The 15,991-nt window shown below is 48.0% G+C and overlaps 7 protein-coding genes across 7 annotated transcripts; 4 read left to right on the top strand and 3 right to left on the bottom strand.

Moving 5' to 3' along the window:
* Positions 1–99: 99 nt before the first annotated feature.
* On the top strand, positions 100–1,671 carry A1O9_11661 (uncharacterized protein; the record flags this gene model as incomplete). Its single annotated transcript, XM_013399556.1, has 1 exon — positions 100–1,671. The coding sequence occupies one exon, from the start codon at positions 100–102 to the stop codon at positions 1,669–1,671; it is 1,572 nt and encodes a 523-aa protein (XP_013255010.1).
* Positions 1,672–3,077: 1,406 nt separating this feature from the next.
* A1O9_11662 (uncharacterized protein) lies at positions 3,078–4,343 on the top strand (the record flags this gene model as incomplete). The annotated part of the gene is made up of 1 exon (XM_013399557.1): positions 3,078–4,343. The coding sequence occupies one exon, from the start codon at positions 3,078–3,080 to the stop codon at positions 4,341–4,343; it is 1,266 nt and encodes a 421-aa protein (XP_013255011.1).
* Positions 4,344–5,348: 1,005 nt separating this feature from the next.
* On the top strand, positions 5,349–6,888 carry A1O9_11663 (uncharacterized protein; the record flags this gene model as incomplete). The annotated part of the gene is made up of 3 exons (XM_013399558.1): positions 5,349–5,578; positions 5,645–5,764; positions 5,847–6,888. The coding sequence occupies 3 exons, from the start codon at positions 5,349–5,351 to the stop codon at positions 6,886–6,888; spliced, it is 1,392 nt and encodes a 463-aa protein (XP_013255012.1).
* Positions 6,889–7,254: 366 nt separating this feature from the next.
* A1O9_11664 (anhydro-N-acetylmuramic acid kinase) lies at positions 7,255–8,673 on the bottom strand (the record flags this gene model as incomplete). Its single annotated transcript, XM_013399559.1, has 2 exons — positions 7,255–7,915; positions 8,012–8,673. 2 exons carry the CDS (start codon positions 8,671–8,673, stop codon positions 7,255–7,257), a joined length of 1,323 nt encoding a protein of 440 aa, XP_013255013.1.
* Positions 8,674–9,666: 993 nt separating this feature from the next.
* Positions 9,667–11,348, bottom strand: A1O9_11665 (uncharacterized protein; the record flags this gene model as incomplete). The annotated part of the gene is made up of 2 exons (XM_013399560.1): positions 9,667–10,453; positions 10,603–11,348. The coding sequence occupies 2 exons, from the start codon at positions 11,346–11,348 to the stop codon at positions 9,667–9,669; spliced, it is 1,533 nt and encodes a 510-aa protein (XP_013255014.1).
* A 682-nt stretch (positions 11,349–12,030) lies between these two features.
* On the top strand, positions 12,031–13,159 carry A1O9_11666 (uncharacterized protein; the record flags this gene model as incomplete). The annotated part of the gene is made up of 3 exons (XM_013399561.1): positions 12,031–12,299; positions 12,355–12,978; positions 13,030–13,159. 3 exons carry the CDS (start codon positions 12,031–12,033, stop codon positions 13,157–13,159), a joined length of 1,023 nt encoding a protein of 340 aa, XP_013255015.1.
* A 769-nt stretch (positions 13,160–13,928) lies between these two features.
* Positions 13,929–15,299, bottom strand: A1O9_11667 (uncharacterized protein; the record flags this gene model as incomplete). The annotated part of the gene is made up of 1 exon (XM_013399562.1): positions 13,929–15,299. A coding segment is annotated over one exon (1,371 nt), but the record flags the coding sequence as incomplete, so codon positions are not given.
* Positions 15,300–15,991: the final 692 nt, after the last annotated feature.

Below are 15,991 nucleotides of genomic sequence, written 5' to 3' on the forward strand. Positions count from 1 at the left end.
CAGATAAAGATAAGACATAAGGTCTCCTGGACACGTGGTTCTTGAGAATGGCACATCTTGTTGTATCAACAATTTGCACCATTCAAGGCTTTCTTCAATATGCTGTCCACCAGTTTCATTCAGAATTTATCCTTCTTACAGGATTCCAAATATTTCCTACCCTTATCTGCAACTTTGCTCTTCTTAAGTATCTTTGCCTGGTACCTTTTGACGTTTCTCCGAGATCCTTTGGATTTGCGGAAGATTCCAGGTCCAAGATTAGCTGCATTCTCGGCAGCATGGTCGATGAACTACTGTCGTAAGAACAAACGCTTTTGGGGCATCCACAAGGCCCATGAAAATTTTGGGCCTATTGTTAGAATTCAGCCAGATCATGTCAGTTTCAACGTTGGGGAGGCCATCAATCAGATCTACGGTCATGGGAAGGACCTCATGAAAGCACCATTCTATGACACTCTCGCAGCCCCACATCGAAGTATGTTCGATACAACTGACAGGATCGAACACGGTCTTAAAAGAAAATATGTTTCACACATGTTTGCCCCACAGGCGGTTTCAGAACTCGAACAGGTCATTGCGGATACTACCCAGAACTTGTGCAATGTCATGGACCGATACTCAGAGAGTGGAGAGTTGATGAACATGCGCTATTGGGTTAGTATGTATGCATTCGACATCATTGGCCAAATGGGCTTCGCGACAGACCTGGGCTGCTTGAAGAGAGGCGACGACATGATGGTTGGGCAAACCAGAGCAGGAAAGAAGTACATCGCTTCAGGAATGAAGGGTGTTTACGACGGAGGTTCCTACAATGTATTCTGGGGCCAAGCACCTTCCTATCTGGAATATACAAAATGGCTTACTCAGTGGACAAATGGCCGCTTCTATGCCGACTTCTTCTTCGACGTGGCTATTGAGCTTGTCAAATCTCGCGTTCCCAAGGAAGACGTGGCCGAATACGAGAAGACTCGGCGTTACGACTTGTTCCATCGCTTAGTGGTTGGCAAGAATGGCGATGCCCTTGGTCTCGAATTCGAAGAGATGTTCTCCGAAGCGGCTGTTCTCATGATTGCTGGCTCAGATACCTCGGGAACTGGTGTCTGCAATACTCTTCTGGAACTCATCCAAGATCCTGTGAGACTTAAGAGACTCCGTGAAGAGCTTGACGCCAATATTCCAAAAGATACCAAGGTCGCAACGCACGACCAAGTCCAGAATCTACGATACTTGGCCGCATGCATTGATGAGAGTCTTCGCCTCAGACCCCCAAATGCTCAAGGTCTTCCACGTATGGTTTCGGAGAAAGGTGCAACCATTTGTGGTCATCATCTGAAGCCAGGCACTATCGTGTCAGTTCCGACATACACCATTCACCGGAATGAGAACTACTTCAAGGACCCACTTGCTTTTAACCCAGAGCGTTGGATCGACAACCCGGACCTGCAAGAAAGATACAACTTGCAGAAATATGTTATTCCATTTTCTCATGGGAGTAGGGCTTGTATTGGCCGCAACTTGGCCAATCTGGAGCTTAGAGTCGCCGTTGCTACCATTATTTCCAGGTATGACTTCGAAATGGAATTTCCGGGCAAGCCTGTCGAAATATTTGAACGTTTCAACTCAAACCCTGAGGATTTCCATGTGAAAGTGCGACCCCGGGTCAGAGCTTGAGCTGGTAGATCTCGGAATGGGATCTTGATTCTTGTTTAGTTTTTCTAAAACATAGTCTTCAAATATATTGGTTGATTCTCCTACGCTTTTCCGAAAAATCATTCCTGTCGTGGTCTCAGGGGTTAGCTGACCAGGCGAGAATTCTAAAGATCGGTGGGGGGAGGGGGGGGGGGGGGGGGGGGGGGGCAGGTGGCGGACAGCCCCTCATTTTAATATGCGCAGAAGGGGGAAGTGCTTTTTGTAATCACAATGTGACACCCCGGGTTCACCTCCAGTGCTGTGCGTTCTCGGTATCGAGAAACCGGGATCGGATACCAGGCGTAGGCAAACTGGGCGGTTGACACATTTATCATACGAAGAAGTATTGTGCCTGTGGTTGACGTAGAATCTCAATTCAATGTGGAGCTAATGAAGTATAAAATCACGTCTAGATGGATCCCGTTCAGCCGTTTAGCCGTAAGTGGCTGGAGAAACGCACATTTTCGACTATCTACTGACATGGGTCGCTGTGGAGCAGCAGGACTCTGAGACGGTGTTTCCTCGGGGAAAGCCTTGTTGTTGATGGCGTCAGCCACCCCCAAGAGTGCCATCCAAAGTGCCATCGAAAGAGCACCCCTTCAAAGCCTAAAATCATGGTAGATGGTAGTTGAGTCCCCCACGCTCCTCTTTCTCTAAGGATTCATCTATCCTCGCATCTTTACTTCAAACCGCCCCTTTGAATCAACAAGTCTCTCAAATACCTATCAACAAGCGAAAATGACCGCCAGAGAAGCTGCAAAGCGAACTAAAAAAGGTAATTCTATTGTGATTCAAACGAAATCATCACTGACGATATCCAGCTTGGTGAGAAAAAGGAATCCATAAATAGAAGACCACATTTTCTAAGACCGCAAGAAGCGAACGATGTCGAACCTTACATCTCAGATGTGAGTTAGTCTCAAGTCGAATGCAATGGAAAATACTTACGAGGCTGAGGCGATGGGAAAGAGCAATGCTCACGATGTGAGGAGGGGGAAGTCGCTTGTTCATACGATAAGAATACTAGATTTATTCTTCAAGGTACAATTACCTTTGCTAGGCATGGGAGAGAAATATAATGAAATGCCGGTACAGAATGGAGCCCAGTCGAGGCCGGCTTGAGAATAATTCGACCGTCCACAACCTATCGAAGACATGCCACCTACAAACCAATGTTAAACGAGAGTGAGTTCATACTCAGCAATTCGAACTTGAGATGGATTCTAACAGCTCTAGACTCCTTCATTAGCGAAAACGAAAGTGTTGCCAACCAGTATGCAGTCACTTCACAATACGACAATTCTCCAGAGACACAGTATTCAACCCTTGATTCTACACCACCACAAAACTGCTGGCAAAATGCCACCGATGAAACTTCCCACGAACCCATGACAGCTTCAGAAGATTCATTTTATATGGAACGATATTGCTACGTTCTGGCATCCTGGTTCGATATCTTCGATTCGACCAAACACTTTTCGAAAGTAGTTCCTCATCTGTCTTTGTCTCACTCTCTTCTCCGGCTGTCAATTCTTGCATGGGCAGCCAAGCATTACTACCTTACGAAATTGACTCAATCAGTCGATACCTCTTTGGCCTATTACGACAGAGCGTTAAGAATGCTCACAACGACTGTTAGCGACAATTCCATGTCATCATCTCCCGCTGTATTTGCGTCATGTCTTCTTCTTGCCATATCAGAATTAATGGGTGATAGTTATCAAGATTGGCAGCTTCACCTCGAAGGCACCTACTCGCTGGTGATGACGCACGGTTGGCACGGACACAGCGTTGGACTGGGAGGGGCTTGCTTCTGGGTGTATGCAAGAATGGACGTGCTTTCATCTCTTTCGACAGCCGAATGCAGTCGCTTGCCTACAGAACTCTGGCTGCCAACCAACGACGAGGCGGAACTATACGGGCTTCTAAGCACCCCGAGTACTGAGGACTGGTCGAACCAAACCGTGTTCCTTCTTGCTCAAATCCACAACTTGTTATGTAAAGTCCGCGCTGAAGAATCTGCTGACACGTTCAGCAGTCTTCTCGCGACATGGAACGCGTTGAGGGAGAAGATTCAGCTGCATCAGCAGCGCCAGCCGTACCACTTCAAGCCTCTGGCAGTCTTGGAAGCTAGCGATACGAAGGATGACTCTTTTCCCACAAAGCGGTACTTGAACGAAAGCATCTCTCTCGCGACTCAATTTTGGGATGTCGCAAAACTGCTTTTCATTCTCGCCAGACCAGAAAGATGTCGACGAGAGCGTAGTGACAGATATCGGATAGAGGCAAAGACATTCATAACACTGGCGAGACAAACAATTGCCACCAGTGTCCATAACAGGCATGAGGCCAACTGGGTTGGAGCCACACAGCTACTGAGCGTCACAGGGATGGCACTCACAGACTGGGCTGAGCGGAAAGCGTTGGTGAAGTGCTTCAAGGACATCCATCTCCGAACAGGCTGGAATACGCACGAGATGATTGATGCTTTGCTCGCCTGGTGGGGCTGGTCGGCCCCGCTGAACGAAAGGGGTCAGTCTTGGACGGATGTTCATGAAGAGATAGGACCGTACGCGAGCGCCTCAGAGTGGATGCTTCGAATGTTTGATTGCGGCGTTGTCATGAAAGCGGCGAGGATGAGCGGCCATCCATAATCGTGAAACCTACATGTAAAACGAGCACTATAGTCCACTCAAACTCCATTCAAGGAAGCAGAAGGCTCAGCCGCTCCTCATACACGGCTTGGAGAAACAATTTTGGACTCTTCTAGGCTCATCCGCCATTGCCTAGCGAACAGACCTTCTAACCCACCCCTCACCATCAGGCTTCGTAAGCTATCTTCTCCATGGTGGCGTAAAAGGTGTGGGATAGACCAAACGAACCCCCACGCTCCTTCACGTTGTGGTGTGGAAGTCACAACCGTATTTGCAGGTCCATGTTCAGGTCTACATGAATTGCCTTCCCAAGATCACCGAGATTGCATTGCCATGGGAATCGAATGAACGACCCCCCCTCCCCTGTAGGACTGCCCGTTTGTCTTACCTGATTAGCTCTGAGTTCCGCACCAACCTCCACGTTTCCTTGGTAAAAGAGAGCGAAAAAGGAATTCTCACCCTCGACGGTACCTGCGCTCTCGCCAAGCTAAGCGCATCTCCCACTTAGATAGCTCTTCCTATATTTCGTCTTTGATTTCATATCATTAGAGCATGCCCTGTTCGGTTACGGCGCTATTCACCGTGATACGGTGGCGTTTAGACTACCGTTATGGAATAGGGCACAAAGTGCCGCTGATGTCTGGCATCTTATCCATTCCTCTCATGACACTCTATGCCAATATCCCTCGATGTTCGATCCTCGACTATATTATGAAAGGGGGGGACGGCCCACAATCAGCACGATGAGGTCATGAGTGAATGTGGGTCGTATTTCTCTATCAGGAGTTGTGTCCCACGTGGGAGCTTTTCCTAAGTCCTAAACTCTGAGGAAGGAGGTTCCGCACACTTGGACTTTGACCTGAGAAACCTTGGCCTCCACCTTCGGAGCGTAACAGGGGAACATGCATTACTGTCCCCATCTCAAAATCAAAATGGTTCTAACTCTTCTGCCAGATGCTGTAAATCCTCAAAATACTGAAAACAAAAAGTGCTTTGATAACCTCCATGCCGTCTAGTACTACTCCAGAAATCCGGCAAGTATGGACGTCCGATCCAGGGACCATGGCCAACGAAACGGCTGTCATGAGATGGCCAAGGATCATTCAGAACATCGTGAAAGACGTCACCGAGACGGTGAATCAGCTCTTGTCTTATAATGAGAAAATTGAAGGCCATAAAATTTGCCTGCAACTTGAGTCCCTGAAGAAAGAGATCACGGGTAACGAGTTATTAAGGTATGTCTGCATTCAAGACCGGATAAAGAGAACTCGACTTTGGTGGAGATAAGTTGACAAGTCTAGTCCCCTACCAAAACATGAAAGACTCCCCTATGTCACAGATTGGAACTCTCAGCTGCAAGAACTCAAGGGTTGCTCATGGTTAGCAGCGCCATGGTTATTCACCGAGTGTTACCAGTACAAGTAAGTTCCCAGCTTTGAAAGCACCGCACTTGATATGATGTAAATCATTCTTTGACTTGCTCACACTACTATTTCCAAACAGGCGCGTCCAAGTGATTTTCGCCACAGCAGCCACGCCTCACTGGCAATCCTATGACTATTTCAAACGACTGAAAGACTCGACATTTGCACAATCTCGCAAGGCCGTGGAAGAATTAGCCGCGAGATTCATTAGCATAGTAGTCCAAGAGAAGAGCTCTCTTGCCCGGGCCATTGAGATAACGACTGATAATACTACCGCCGACAACCCACAGAAGCTTTTGTTCATTGAGATGACCGAAATTTCCCTTTGGGGAAATGCCACCGACTTGTCCCTCTTGAGTCATCTCAACCTTGAAGATTTGCAGAGCCTCCAGGGGAGAGACAGCATACTCAAGAGACGGTGCAATATAGTCGATGACGATCTGGACGAGGCCTGGGGATTTCTGACCAAAACCCCACGCGCGAGAATTGACATTGTTCTCGATAATGCTGGGTTTGAATTCTTTACAGACATGCTATTTGCGACTTATCTGCTTGAATTAGAGCTAGCGTCCAACATCAGGCTGCACGTCAAGGACTTTCCCTGGTTTGTCAGCGATGTTATCCCCTCTGACATCCCTTCATTATTCTCTCATCTGGCATCAGCAGAGACTTTCCCGAACCACCGCAGCCAAATCGACCAATTGATTAAGCGCATGCAGAAGCAGATGGACAGTGGAGCCATTGAAATCAAGCAGCACCCCTTCTGGACTACAGGGTATACGTATCACGAAATGCCGTCCCAGGCTCCAGATCTCTATCATGATCTGAGCAAGACAAACAGAAGAGACCTGGTAATTTTCAAGGGTGATTTGAATTATCGCAAGTTGACTAAGGACGGGCTGTGGCCTCACACCACGACTTTTGAAGATGCACTAGGACCGATGGGGAGGGATAGTGGGATCAATATTCTCGCTTTAAGAACTAACAAAGCTGATGTGGTTGTTGGGATTAAGACGGCGACGAGGGTTGCGGAGTTGCATAAGGAAGCACCGGGTGGTGCGTGGACGAGGAATGGGAAGTATGCTGTAATTTCCTTCAATGAAGGCAGCTCGCCGAGTTAGATAGTAGACCTAGGTGAGTCGTGTTTCCAAGGCAGAATAGACACAAGAACTCTTTAGAGCTGAATTCAATTCATTTTTTTCTTATTAGTTCACATATCAATTTTTGCGACTGTATGACACGATGTGTATTCAAAACAAAAGATAAGGAATGGATGATCTATCGGAATGAATACCACATCTAGCTCGAGTACGGTTCATCATGAAAAGCTGCGCTGTCAGCTCACACATGGACAGGCTTGCAAAGAATAAAAGCTAGCTGGCATGCTTGAGCGGTGCAAATATTTTCTAGCTGCTCGTGTTTACCTAAATGAAATCATGTCCTGAAAAGTGTTGGAACGCTAGCCTCTAGGGAAGTGTCCTTAGAAACTATTTATCTCCATCCGTCACTGGTCTCACAACCTCCATCTTAAGAACGGGGTCCATCCTCTTCTCTAAGGGATAATTCCCCCAAAAGTCCTGCACATGCTTCATCACCCGATGCCACTGAAGACCCGGACCTGGTTGGATATGCCCAATGATCCCCGCTCTACGGGACTCGACGCACTGAGGGACAATGAGAGACCGCCCAACGATGCACTCGAGTCCCTTCAGACCAAAGTCCATTGCTTCTCTGGAACTCGTTGGAATACCTATCTCGTCGAGAAAAGCAATTCTAGTGGTCGGCATCCTTTTTTTGAGATAGTCGATGATGTTTGGGTTATAGGAGCCTCCGCCACCGAGATAAATCTCGTCGAGACCACCTTTCGGTCCCCATCTTTCGTAGGCATCGGCCAAAGCTTGAGCCGTAATGCGAGTGATCGTAGCAATGCAATCTTCTGGCGTGGCGCCTTTAGCCAGCATTTTTGCGCAAATGTCTTCGCCCATTGCGTCGCCGAAACTTTCGCGACCGGTAGTTTTGGGAATATCGTGGATAAAATATGGACCAGCCAGTACTTCGTCGACGATAGATTGGTCGACTTTGCCAAGAGCGCCCATTTTTCCATCCTTGTCGTATTGTTGCTTTCCACCTGTGAAATATCGGACGGCACTGTTGTTTTTTGGGTAGTTAGAAACAGTAGGAATGTTGCGAATAGTAGAAAGAGGGAGGAGAAGGGGAAAACCTGGCCGTCTAAGAAGAGCTTACGCATCAATAAAGACATTTCCTGGGCCGGTATCAAAGTCGTATCCTTGTTGAACATCACCCTTTGGTAATATCGTGATATTGGCAATGCCACCAATATTCTGAATTGCTCGATTCTTGGTAGGATGCGTCGCAGACAGAGCATCCCAGGCAACGAACAAAGGACACCCCTGTCTTCCCAAGGCCATGTCACTGACACGAAAATTTGATAGCGAAGTAATCCCGGTCTTTGCCGCAATGATTGAGATCTCGGCCATATCGAGATGCGCTCGTTCTTGATTTCCCTCAAATATTTCCGGTAGGGGAAGATGCCAGATCGTTTGGCCTTGACCAGCAATAATGTCCACATCATGCAGCAACTCGAAGCCTTGTTCCTTCGCGAACTGTTCGATAGCATTTGCTGCAAAGTTCCCAAGTTGGATATTGACAATTGAGATCTCTTCAGGAGACGTCTTGTTCTCCTTGATCATTCTCATGACTCGTCGCTTCAGGTCGCCGTCGAACTGGACTTCTCCTGCGTGTAGGAGTTGCATCTTCAGCGGGCTGTCAGGAGCTTCCTGTGTGAAATGCATATGGGCGATGTCTAAGCCATCCATTGATGTTCCTGCATTTGTTCCAATGACCTTCAGGCTCAACGGCTTGCCTGTCCAAGTTGTGATGGCCATGGTGGACTTTCGAGAGCGGTCAAAGAAGCCGGGAGAATAGGGGAGGGGTTTGATTGGAATGAAAACGGCTAATAGTCGCACAATGCTTTTACATTAGATGAATCAGCTAACCTGTTATATCGAGCTACAACTCAGCGTGATCATCCTAGATGCCTAGCTTTAAGTCTACCAAAGTGGACAGCGATTTGTACATTGTAATTTACCGAGGCAACAACAAATTCCTAGCTCAATTCGAGCACCTCAATTTGAGGATTCGCCACTTCTCAATGCTGAGAGGGTTTGGTCGTGGGGTGTGTACCCAGGAAGGAAGTTTGCTCCGGAAATGGAGTTGTACGGAGATATCTCGACATCTCACAGTGCTTTGCAACCATACTCCGCATGCAAATCTTAGCAAAATTTCCGGCATGCCAACAACGGCCAGCTGGAACCGTGATTCATTTCCTGTAAAGTCTTTTCATAAGGATCCTCTCGATCTCAGAAATCTTTCTTCATGGTCCTTCAAGCTTCTATATTGGACCAATTCTTCCTCTTCAATCTCATTGAGCGTTCGCAACAGCCCATCAGTCGCGCCCGTCAGCTACACCGGGAACACTTCCATGCCCTGATCTCTTCAATTTCGGTTCAGCAATGCTATGACACATGATTATGTAGACTTTCAAAGGTTCTTCTGGCATTAATGGTTTGCTTATACGTTATGCCATACATATGAGCCGGAAAGTCTCCCAGCTCTGTCAAGCCACTTTATGCCTATCAAACAAGGGTTGATTGAAATGCTCCTAAAGTTCCGAGACACTATCCGCGACATACTCGTCTTCCCTTTTTGTGCCTGGATGTTCAAACAATGCTTAAATGAAAGGCAATATCAAATGGCTCGGGAACTCCGGACCGCAGTGGACATTGTGCTTGCCTCTGTTTTGTTCATCGTCTGGCCTCGGTCCAGAGAAGCTCGTATACTCTTGGAGAGCAGGAAATTGCCCTCCCAGCTGCAGTGTGTTAGTCAACTTGAGGTGGTACAAAAGGTTGTGGGCTTGGACTTGCCCTAAGGCTGATAGTTTCACCTGCATTGAAATCAACCCCCATAGCCCAAATTCCAATCTCAAGCTTGACAATAGTGCCAGGTTTGATCTTATCCAGTTTCCGATGCGGGTGGAATGGGAAATTCGGGTGAATACTCCTTGACTCGTCGATTGCTCTTTGTGATGCGCGCAGGATGCCAATCGGCCCCATATGCAAGTTCAGTGTGGCCTGTTCTTTTTCAGGGATGTCATCAATCGATCTGACCGGGGTTGTGCTAAAAGGAAAATTGAGGTGCATCAATAGCTTTCCGTTGCTATCTTTCTTTCGCAGAATTGCAAAGACTGTAAAATCGTCGAGAGCATCGCATGACATGTAAACAACCGCTTTTGGAAGGCCGATAAGTCGTCTCGCCTTCTCGAAAGTATAGCTGAACTCTGCAAAGCTTTTGTAGTCTTCCGAGTCATAGGATATCGAGGCTTCTCCGGAAGGTCTCACCTTTACTAGTTTTCCACTGCTAGCATCGAGGAAGAAGTTTTGGTATTCGGTAGATGGCGCTGGAAAGTCTTCGAGGACAATGTCATCAATTGCCTTTCGGTCGCCGAATTGAAGGGCCGACCACCTGACCTTTGGTGTACTTGTCTCCCAGTCATTTTGTTCTTCTCGCAGGTAACGGTCGAAAAACTTCCCCAATTCAACCAGGGAATTTTTCTCGGAATACAATTCATACCATTCCTGCTTACTGCCCCACCTGATCCATTTCTTGCTATGAGGAATCTCAAACCAGGCACGTATTGAGCCCATTGTGTGGATGCCGCTAACATCTGACCTCGTATGAACACCGGACACAATATTTTAGTCATATCCACACGCTTGTCCTCCCAGTATTCATTCTGAGTGGGCGAGCGTCGATACATGGCATCGTAATCCTCCAAGCCAGAATTGGGCTGCCCTCGGACGATCGCTTTTGCAATGAGGTCAAAATTGCTCATTGAAAACCAACCACCCCGGCAGAATTGTTCGCGGTACATGTCCCCCATCCCTTCCCAGGGCGCAATGGTCTTTAAGCTTGGTGGTCTCTGGGCGGCAATAAACCACTGCGCAATTGCCAATGCTGAATTGCCAGCCATGTCGACATTTCCATTGCACCAGTTCATCTTTGCAACGGCTTCGACAACATCATAGCCATCTTCGGCATCTTGTGAACCCATGACGCAGATTTGTCCATCGCTATTCCCCGCTCCCCGTGTGTCGATGCTGATTATTGCGTAACCTTTTGGACACCAGTCTGCTGGATCTAGTCCCTCGAACTTCTCTAGGCCGCTCAGATCGCTGTTGGGAACACAGCAATTCCAGACGCATATTGGTAGCATGTCCATCGCACTGTACTTTTTGCCATAGAACGACCAACTCAGCACCGCTGGTACCTTTTCTTGTGAGGCTGCAGGTCTGTATACGTCAATGTATAAGCGCGCACCATCGCGGACCCGAATTTCTACATCATGGTCGATCTGTATATCACTGGTGAGTGCCTTTCCACCAAATGGTCGAGCTCCAGCCTTGAGGACCTCAGTTTTCCCCGGGTGGAATCCAGTATACCCATTTTCTCCGATTACAGGCTCTGCAACTCGTTTGGTAGCGACTTGCACTGGATTGGGCATCTTTATGCTGTAGTCGACGAATCGTTTAGAAGTTGCTCGTTTGAACCCGTGGTAGAACCTGCGACAGCGGGTAGTCAAGAAGTACTTATATCAGAATCGTGAGGATTTGAAGCGCTTGCTGGACGCCTCTCGCCTGCCTTTACACTGGATCTTCTAGATCTGAGCATAAACACCCTAATTTGCCATAGTGTATGCTATAGCGTATGTTATCGGTGCGCCGGAACGTTGGGGGAGGGGCAGTGGAACCGATCTGATGAATCATAACGTCCGCAAGTTAACCCCGAGCTTTTGTGATACCAAAGTGAATCTAATTGAACATCTGCCGCCGATTTAGCCAATATTTTTCGGTAGGTTAGATTTTCGAACCCCGTGGGACTTGGCCGAAGCTCGCTCGGCCGTTTAGAGTCCGAGATGGAGACCTCGGGGCCTGTCGGGGCGCCACTTTTGGAAACAAGGGGCTCTACGACCCTCAGTTCTTGTAGTCCCCGGGCGGCAAAGGCACTGTTCCTTAATTGACAAGAGTGGGCGGAAATAAGGTTAAAGAACATCACGCTTTAATAGCGCATGTGTATCATCATTCTATTTGTGAACGGGATGGAATAACCTTCATCATTTGTACATCACCTTTCTTGTTCGGCACCATATTAAGAGCAATTTGCAAGATATAAGAGGCTTTGCAGACATGAGCACCACCACCAAAACCGAGTCACAGACTCTCCGCTTCCAGACTGAAGATCTGGTCAAATTTGATCCTAATCGCGTCTATGGGGATTGGCGGGACGAGTTCCACGGAAATGGCTGTGTGCTGATCAAGAATGTCATTTCGAAAGAGCGTGCAGCATACTACGGCCAGAAACAATTGGACTGGTTGAAAAGGTTCAATCTAGGTTTTGATGAAAATGATGAAAGTACATGGACAGCTGAGCATCTTCCAGTCAGCTTCAAAGGGGGGTAAGTCATATGTGTTAGCTATTTTCTACGATCCTCTCCACTAAGAATGCAATAGCATGTACTATGGATATTCTTCACCACACGAAAAGATGGCCTGGGAGGCGCGTATGGAACCTGGTGTCATTGAGATTTTTGAGAAGCTCTGGGAGACAAACGAGCTTATCTGCTCCTTTGATGGCATGAACATTAGTATGCCTCGTCGGAAGGATATTGGTTGGTCCCCGTGGCCACACTGCAACCAGAATCCCGAGCGCAAGGGGATGCAGGCCGTCCAAGGTCTTCTTAACTATGCTCCCAACGGTCCAAAGGATGGTGGCCTGATGCTTATGAGAGGCAGTTCGAAACTATTTAACGAGTTCTTTGCGCAGAAGCGAGAAGCTTTTGACCATGAGGATGCGCCTCCTCCAGAGTTGAAGTATATGGACTTGTTTCTGTTCAGTGAGAAGGATGTCAAATGGTTCGAGCAACGGGGCTGCGAACTATTTAAAGTCAATATGGAACCTGGTGACTTCGTGCTGTGGGATTTGAGAACCATGCACTATGCAGAACATCCTCAAGGGGATCAAATTCGACATGTTCAATACATCTGCATGACACCGAGACGGTTTGCTGGGGAGGGAGACCTGAAGCTGAAGGAGTGCTTTGACAACTGGCTCGGTACCACCCATTGGCCTCACTGGTAAGTGCTCCATCAATAGTGTCATTTGTCCTAACCTTGATACGGATACAGCAACATCCGTCCCGCAGCTGAACCGCCAATGAGGAATGGCGAAGTATGCCCAAAAAATCGCAACGAACCGTTCGAGAAACCAGAGATCACAGAGGGACTGTTAAGACTTGCAGGTGTCAAAGCATACTGACCATGTTGTATATTTTTTAATCCTGCCCGACTTGGTTTGAACGGTCCGAGAAGCCGAGTCTTAGGAGGGATGGCACATTCGGTCTCCCTACAAGTAGATGCCAAGCATAACGTCCAGTATTTGTACTTTTCTGGAGCCTTTACAATAGGAATCAGTGTCCGAGGCGGCCGAGCGCCGACTAGGAAAATATAGTCTAATGCGCTCTAAATTTCAGACAGCGGCGTCCATAGTTAACTTAGACTGAGTATTTCAATTCCGACTTTTGAACAGGCCCTTCGGAGTCAAAGGGCTTGCTGCACATGAGTTGGGAGAAATCTGTTCGCAGAAGACGCTGAGAAGATGCATTTTGTCACTTATTGACGGAACTAATCCGCTGTCAAGCAGTGCATCTCTCATGAATGAAAAGGTAACATGAATTTCCAAGTACTACGAGTTCGGATCTGTGCTCTTCAAGCGCTCTCAGTGTTGGTTAGCATCAATTGATGCATGATATAATACACCTGAGTGCTAAACTACCTCCAATGCTAGTCAACGAATTCATGGAATCTTCAAATCGGGTGGCGAGTCCGTGGAGAGTCTAGCGTCATGCCCGACGTGAACATAGAGATAAATTCCTAACCATGATGATCTTGAGGCAATCTAGAAGCCTTCTAGGCACACCTAACCCTTTCCACAGTCCAGCATAAATCACCATCTGGACTCTGCATTAAAGCCTCGCTTTTACCATATGGGTTAGCCGGGCAAATGTGAACCGCTACTTTCACTCCCCATTCTTATCCTTAGCATACTTGCCGGTGATGGCTCTGAATTTCTTGCCGAAAACGTAGATGACCACGCCCAGGAGACCCAGGGCACCAGTCAGCCCTCCAAAAGCGTTGAACGCACCGTCATAGCCGCATCTCTCGATGAAAGGAGCAATGCCGTAGCTAACTCCAAAAGAGATAATACCGCAGAAAGCACAGATAATAACCAGAATTGGTCCAGCACGCGCCGGATAACTGTCAAGAAGATAGGTGATCGCCACAATATTGGCACCAATGAAGGCGAAGAAGTAAGCAGCAATTGCCCACACGTAAACGAACCAGTGGTACTTAGTCGTGTTTGCGGCACCTTGGCCATAGAGGACGGCAGTGAAAATACCGACCACGATGGGTAGGATGAGAGGGATCAAGCGGGCCTCAGGCTCGTGAATACCTTCATTTCGGCGTGCGCGCCATTGGATCAGCGTATCTGAGAACTGTCCTAGTAGAGGAAGACCAATGAAAGCGACAATGATCTGACCGCAGTTGGCATAGGAAGCCGAGTTCTGAGGCCAGTTGTAGGGTGGTGAGGTGACAATGTTCCCATATGTGGTACCAATCGCGATATCTACACCGAGCGTTAAGCCATTGAGTAGCAATGCCCAAAATACTGCAAGGAAGAAGAGTAGCTGGAACATTTGGACCAAGCATTCCGCAGCCTTATTCCAGTCTGGAGCGTCCACCCATAACCGTATATCAGGGCGAAATGTACGGGGTGCATACTTGTCAAAGTCTAAGGAAGGGCGATGTGTGAACAAGTTGAGGGCGGGAGCTGATGCCACATGACTTGACTCACTGTCACCATGGCCGCCTGTTCCGAAAGAAGACTCCTGGAATGAAGCCATAGGTCGGTTGTATTTTGTCTCTGGCAGCAACAGGAATGCCGCAATTAGTTGGACTCCAGCAAGGATGGCTCCGAGCCCATCCCACCATCCCGGAGTGATTTTTCCAGCGATCGGACCGGCAAAAAGGACCCAGACAGATGTAAAAGTTGTTTGCACGAGCTGTTGTGCCATCAGAAAAGTGCTTCGCTCGTGAACAAAGAAGATCTCCTGGATAATCAATGGCACCAGCGCCTCACTTTGGCCTGCCGCAAGCCCAAGAACCATCCGAGCAGCCAGATGCCACTCATAATTGGTCGCACAAGCACAAAGCACTGCACTAACTACTAGAATGACAGTAGATGCAAGTAGAACGATGCGTCGACCAACTGCAATTGCGATGGGCATGCCGATAATGTTTCCGATGCCCATGAAGAGCGTTGGGTATGTCATGAGGTGAGTAATATCGGCGTAGCCATAGCCGAGTGCAGCGTAGGTAGGGATGTAGAATCCGAAAAGTCCACCAAACCCGGAAACAAGTGAGAGACCAAGACAAGAGACTTGGAAAGCGTCAGCCAACAGCTTCAAGTCTCCATTTGATTTGGGCCAAGGACTCACAAACTGAGATGATAATCATTACCACCCATTTCTGCCAAATGGGCATGTTCAAAGGGTCCTGAGGATCTGCGGTCGCCGTAGGAATGTACACAATAACGCCGTCGGTCAGTTTCACGGTGCCCATCGTATCAACTTTTGCAAGACCATCGTCACTCAGGGTGCGCTCCATCTCAACGTGGCTAGCTCTAGCCTTGTCGCTGCTGAGATCAGCCATTGCTTCAAACTGAAAGCTTCAGGCTTCCTATACTGGCTGGTTAATGCGGAATCTTGTGGTTGTATTGCGCTCCATTGCGATAGGCGATGCTGGATAGGTGATCTTATAGATGATTTGTCTTCTACCATCCTGGACAGGTTTTCTCAATTCGTCGGCCCCAAAGTCAATGCCCGAATGCGAGGTGGAACTTTCCTGAACACTGCTCGTGTCGAATGCAAAAAGCGAACTACCGTCCATGCAATTGGCGAGAAAGGTGGCCCCGATGGCCTGGGTCTGGCACCTTTCCTCGGTTCAGAATATCGGGAGGAAGGTTCCGTTGTGGAGGAAACCCACATCCACAGAAGAGTTGTGGCAATCCCGGGGTAGCATTGCTAGGGTA

Source organism: Exophiala aquamarina (genome assembly GCF_000709125.1).
Source record: "Exophiala aquamarina CBS 119918 chromosome Unknown aczIA-supercont1.18, whole genome shotgun sequence".
In the NCBI taxonomy this organism is placed as follows: domain Eukaryota; kingdom Fungi; phylum Ascomycota; class Eurotiomycetes; order Chaetothyriales; family Herpotrichiellaceae; genus Exophiala; species Exophiala aquamarina.